This window comes from Aotus nancymaae, unplaced genomic scaffold (genome assembly GCF_030222135.1).
Source record: "Aotus nancymaae isolate 86718 unplaced genomic scaffold, 86718_ANA_hifiasm-v0.15.2.pri h1tg000003l, whole genome shotgun sequence".
Lineage (NCBI taxonomy): Eukaryota > Metazoa > Chordata > Mammalia > Primates > Aotidae > Aotus > Aotus nancymaae.
In genome coordinates, this window is record NW_026988414.1 from 45,047,732 (window position 1) to 45,053,731 (window position 6,000).

A 6,000-nucleotide genomic window follows, 5' to 3' on the forward strand; every position below is an offset into this window, starting at 1 on the left:
GAAACATGTCCAAGCTTCCATTTATAATTGATTTCAAAGTTGTAAATTTGGATAATTTACCTTTATTATCCGAATTTGGGCTTTTTTTTATTCTTCAGATAAAGATTTTTGAAGAAACAACTCAAAGTAGTATTCATGATAAAAAAGGATACTGATAGGAAAGATACATGTGAAGGATTGAAGGAAATTATTTCATGAAATGTGAACATGAGAAAAAAGGGCAGTATGTCCATTAAATAAATTTTTAAAATAATGTAATATCAAATATGCATATGGAGCTAAGTCATAAATTAAGTGTTATCAGTAGGCATTTAACTACTTTATTGGCAACTATAGAAGTTGACATAAATTGGCTAAAAAGTTGTTACAAATGTTCTCATTGAGAAACCAGGTGATTGACTGATAGTTGAGTATATATGACACATGATACTGCTTTTTTTTTTTTTTTTTGAGATGGAGTTTCGCTTTTGTTACCCAGGCTGGAGTGCAATGGTGCGATCTCGGCTCACCGCAACCTCCGCCTCCTGGATTCAGGCAATTCTCCTGCCTCAGCCTCCTGAGTAGCTGGGACTACAGGCACACGCCACCATGCCCAGCTAATTTTTTGTATTTTTTTTTTAGTGGAGTCGGGGTTTCACCATGTTGACCAGGATGGTGTCGATCTGTTGACCTCGGGATCCACCTGCCTCGGCCTCCCAAAGTGCTGGGATTACAGGCTTGAGCCGCCGTGCCCAGCGATACTGCTTTTAAAGTCATTCAAAATGGAGGCTGGGCACTGTGGCTCATGCCTGTAATTCTTGCACTTTGGGAGTTTGAGGCAGGCTGCTCACTTGAGGTCAGAATAGCCTGCCTAACATGGTGAAACCCCATCTCTACTACAGATACAAAAATTAGCCGGTGTAATGGCGGCTGCCTGTAGTCTCAGCTACTTGGGAGTCTGAGGCAGGAGAATCACTTGAACCCTGATAGTAGAGTTAAGGCAAGATCGCATCATTGCACTCCAGTGTGGGCAACAGAGTGACACTCCATCTCAAAAAAAGATACTCACAAGCCTTATCCTTATTTTATGGTTTTTGATAATTGGTGAGAAAGGTCTTAACTCTCCATGGTGTACACTAGAGTACTTTTATTGAAAGTCTTGGCATTTATATATTATCTGGCCAGTTACAGTTAGGGAATTTTGAAAGTTTGGTTTTGGGTTCTAGGTAAACTGAAGGAACTTAATGGAACTGCACCTGAAGAGAAGAAATTAACTGAGGATGACTTGATACTTCTTGAGAAGATACTGTCTCTAATATGTAATAGTTCTTCAGAAAAACCCACAGGCCAGCAACTTCAGATTTTGTGGAAAGCTATTAACTGGCCTGAAGGTAAATAAACACTCTTCAAAAATGTAACTAGAAAGCAAGAAGTGTTATCTACATTTCTGTCAATATTACCCATGTTTCTAGATTAAATAAAGGTTAACTTGGGTAGTTCTAATTCAGTTTGGAAAATCTTCATGAAGAGCGTTCACTACACTACTGGAATTGATAATCTTATTTTGGTTACATGCCTTATGAGAATCTGAAAGTAATATAATGACCCCCATACATGCACCAGTTTTATACTGTTTCAAAGCATTTGTGGATTCCCTGACAGGCATTCAAGATACTCTTAGTGACCTGTTAATCCTAGGCTACAAACATTTACTATAAGTATCCTTTTTTCCAATTATGTCAGTTAAGTCTTTTTTTTTTTTTTCTTTTCAACAAAATATCCCATATTATGGGTTTTACTGATATGTTCCTCCATCTCCGTATTTACTGGCAAAATTAGATTCTGGTTCAGTAGGTTTTTTTTTTTTTTTAGGTGAAATCCTTTATAAATGATGATGCATACTACTTTTATATTATGGCACACATAAAGTTGGATTCCTCACCTTTAGTGATGCTAAGATTGATTATTCATTCAGATGGCATCTAACTAGGGCTATGATTATTATAAAGCTCCCACCAACCTATAAACATCCTATCACTTGTTAACTGAAATTCTTCTCTTAAGTACTTTCCCTGTTACCCCATCAAAAAGTGGGCAAAGTATATGAACAGGCACTTTGCAAAAGAAGACATTTATACAGCCAACAAACATTTTTTTTTTTTTTTTTTTTTTTTGAGACGGAGTTTCGCTCTCGTTACCCAGGCTGGAGTGCAATGGCGCGATCTCGGCTCACCGCAACCTCCGCCTCCTGGGTTCAGGCAATTCTCCTGCCTCAGCTTCCTGAGTAGCTGGGATTACAGGCACGCGCCACCATGCCCAGCTAATTTTTTTTGTATTAGTAGAGACGGGGTTTCACAATGTTGACCAGGATGGTCTCGATCTCTTGACCTCGTGATCCACCCGCCTCGGCCTCCCAAAGTGCTGGGATTACAGGCTTGAGCCACCGCGCCCGGCCAACAAACATATTTAAAAAAGCTCATCATCACTGGTCATTAGAGTAATGCAAATCAAAACCACACTGCGATACCATCTCACACTAGTTAGAATGGTGATCATTAAAAAGTCAGGAAACAACAGATGCTGGAGAGGATGTAGAGAAATAGGAATGCTTTTACACTGTTGGTGGGAGTGGAAATACCACCATTATTGACGATAGTCTGGCGATTCCTCAAGGATTTAGAACTAGAAATACCATTTGACCCAGCAATCCCATTACTGGGTCTATACCCAAAGGATTATAAATAATTCTGTTATAAAGACACAAGCACACATATGTTGATTATGGCACTATTCACAACAGCAAAGACTTGGAACCAACCCAAATGCCCATCAATGATAGACTGGATAAAGAAATGTGGCACATATACACCATGGAATACTATGCAGCCATAAAAAGGATGCGTTCATGTCCTTTGCAGGGACATGGATAAAGCTGGAAACCATGATTCTCTGCAAACTGACACAAGAACAGAAAACCAAACAAAGCATGTTCTCACATAAGTGGGCATTGAACAATGAGAACACATGGATACAGGGAGGGTAACATCACACACCAGGGCCTGTCAGAGGGTGGGGGGTGGGGGGCTAAGGGAGGAATAGCAGAGGGTAGGGGAATAGGGGAGGGATAACATTAGGAGAAATATCTAATGTATATGATGGGGTGATGGATGCAGCAAACCACCATGGCATGTGTATATCTATGTAACAATCCTGCATGTTCTGCACATGTACCCCAGAACTTAAAGTATAATTAGAAAAAAAAAAAACAACTCTGTTTAACTGTTTGGTCTTACAGAATTTTTAAAAGCAAGGTCTGTACTCCATTCTTTCCATTCATTTTTGAGTACTCAGTGTGTCAGGCTATTTGATTACCCAAGAGAGTTACTTTATCTTTAAAGCAAATATGATCTTACAGTAATAAATCTAGTTTATATAAATCTGAGAAGTTGGCCAGGCGCAGTGGCTCACACCTATAATCCCAGCACTTTGGGAGGCCAAGGCAAGCGGATCACTTGAGGTCAGGAGTTCAAGACCAGTCTGGCTAACATAGTGAAACTCTGTCTCTACTAAATATACAAAAAATTATCCATGTGTGGTGGTGCACGTCTGCAATCTCAGCTACTCGGGAGGCTGAGGCAGGAGAATCGTGTGAATCCAGGAGGCAGAGGTTGCAGTGAGCTGAGATCACGCAATTGCACTCCAGCCTGGGCAACAGTGCGAAACTCTATCTCAAAAAATACATATATATATTTGTATTTTTTAAAGCAGACACATAATTTTTCATATTTTCGAAAATGGCTAATTTTGTAGTGGGAAAAAATCCTTAAAAGTTGATAATCAAAAGAATTGGTCTTTATTTCCATAAACATTAATGACATTTTTTTTTAATAGATATTGTCTTTCCTGCACTTGACATTCTTCGGTTGTCAATTAAACACCCCAACGTGAATGAGAACTTCTGCAATGAAAAGGAAGGGGCTCAGTTCAGCAGTCATCTCATCAATCTTCTGAACCCTAAAGGAAAGCCAGCAAACCAGCTGCTTGCTCTCAGGACTTTTTGCAATTGTTTTGTTGGCCAGGCAGGACAAAAACTCATGATGTCCCAGAGGGAATCACTGATGTCCCATGCAATAGAACTGAAATCAGGGAGCAATAAGAACATTCACATTGCTCTGGCTACATTGACCCTGAACTATTCTGTTTGTTTTCATAAAGACCATAACATTGAAGGGAAAGCTCAATGTTTGTCACTAATTAGCACAATTTTGGAAGTAGTACAAGACCTGGAAGCCACTTTTAGACTTCTTGTGGCTCTTGGAACACTTATCAGTGATGATTCAAATGCTGTACAATTAGCCAAGTCTTTAGGTGTTGATTCTCAAATAAAAAAGTATTCCTCAGTAACAGAACCAGCAAAAGTAAGTGAATGCTGTAGATTTATCCTAAATTTGCTGTAGCAATGGGGAAGGGGGACTGAAATTTGTAATTGATTAGTGTTTTTATTTCTTCACATTTGACATGACTGATACCAGATGATTAAGAAAAGAGAATACTGTGGATTAAGTAAAATTTTAGATGTTGTAAAGTGGTGGGGAGGGTAAACAAATAAAATTTTTGCACTGCTGAATTGTGAGATTTTCCTGTGTAATTTGGGTAAGTTTTCAAGAGTATGAAAACAAATTTAAAAGGCGCTATAATCAGCAGCAACACAATGACAATGACATTTTCCCCTTGCCTTAGCCACTAAGGAGGAGACAAGGGCTTTTATTCATATGACTTGCTTTTATTACTTATGTACACCAAACTGCTGTTGTCAATTATCTTTTATTTAACTTCTCTACCTATTTTCATTGCTAGATTCTTTGAATAGCACTGATACATTTCAAGGTCTTGTTTTAGGTTAACTACTTTAAAATTTTTTAAATTATATTAAATTTATAAAATAATATATAAATTATTCATATATTAAAACAATATAAGATAAATTCTTGATTTGTCATTTATAAATCCTAAAGTATATTTGTTTGATGGCTTATTTTTAGATGAAGAAAAAGCCAGTTGGTAAGCTATGTTAGGCATGTATCAGTTCAGGCAGACAAGGTCTCAGTTTAACTCCAGGCTTGGATCTGGTTTATTTTGCCCTTCACTATTTGAGGTAACTTCATTTTTCATTCTAGTTTTGATATGTGACTTTATTTTTGTCATTTTCTATTATTTCAAAGGGAATTTGGAACATGTTGAATTTTATCAGGTGATGACATAAGCAAGAGTACATCAAACTGTATTCTTTGAAAGTCTAAAGCCTGTCATGTGAAATTACTATTTTTGAGCCCTCTATGTGGTCCAGGCAGTATAGTAGACACTCTGATATTTAATCCTTAAAACCCTTTTAAATAAGGGCCAGTATTATCTCTGTTTTCAGAAGTAGATACAATAGGATGAATCATTTTTAGAGAGAAAAAGAAAATTGAAGCTAAGTGAGTTAACTACTCAAAAGTACATGCCATGCTATACTTTCTAGAGAGGAGTTCACAGATTTGTGTGAACATCTTAGCAATTAATACAAAGAAGGAACTATTGTATTAATTACACAGTTTTTTGTGTCTGAGGTAACCCAATTTCTTGAGAGAAGCGTAACTATTCCTACTTTTAAAAGTGGGAAAGATCTTTCCACAAAGAGAACATTGCCAAAAATGGTGAGCAATATTCTCAATATTCATGGTACAAAAAACCATGAGTTTCCTGGCTTAATGCCAAATTACACCCTTGTTAGAATAATTCTTCCCCAAATGGGCAAGAAAAGGTTCTAATTGTCTAGAGTAATCCAAGTAAAAACTTTTGGAATAGCAAAAGGAAATGAGTAAAATGTAAATAGAGGGGATATGTACTTTACTGAGTATTAAATTGCAACCCCCTGGTGTGTACCTGGACTTCAAGTATTCTGTTTACTGACTCTGTTAGGTACCTATACTTTCCTTTTGTTGATTGGGTTTAGGTGGTTATGTCAAAATTAAATGGCAA

General features: G+C 37.4%; 1 protein-coding gene across 1 annotated transcript in view; it reads left to right on the top strand.

Moving 5' to 3' along the window:
* The window catches only part of PLAA (phospholipase A2 activating protein), a 43,546-nt gene extending 38,940 nt beyond the window's left edge, over nucleotides 1-4,606 (top strand). The window contains exons 13-14 of the mRNA XM_012454628.2: nucleotides 1,206-1,370; nucleotides 3,871-4,606. Coding sequence (XP_012310051.1) covers nucleotides 1,206-1,370; nucleotides 3,871-4,436 — 731 coding nt within the window. The 3' untranslated portion in view covers nucleotides 4,437-4,606. The remainder of the gene's footprint in view (nucleotides 1-1,205; nucleotides 1,371-3,870) is intronic.
* Nucleotides 4,607-6,000: the final 1,394 nt, after the last annotated feature.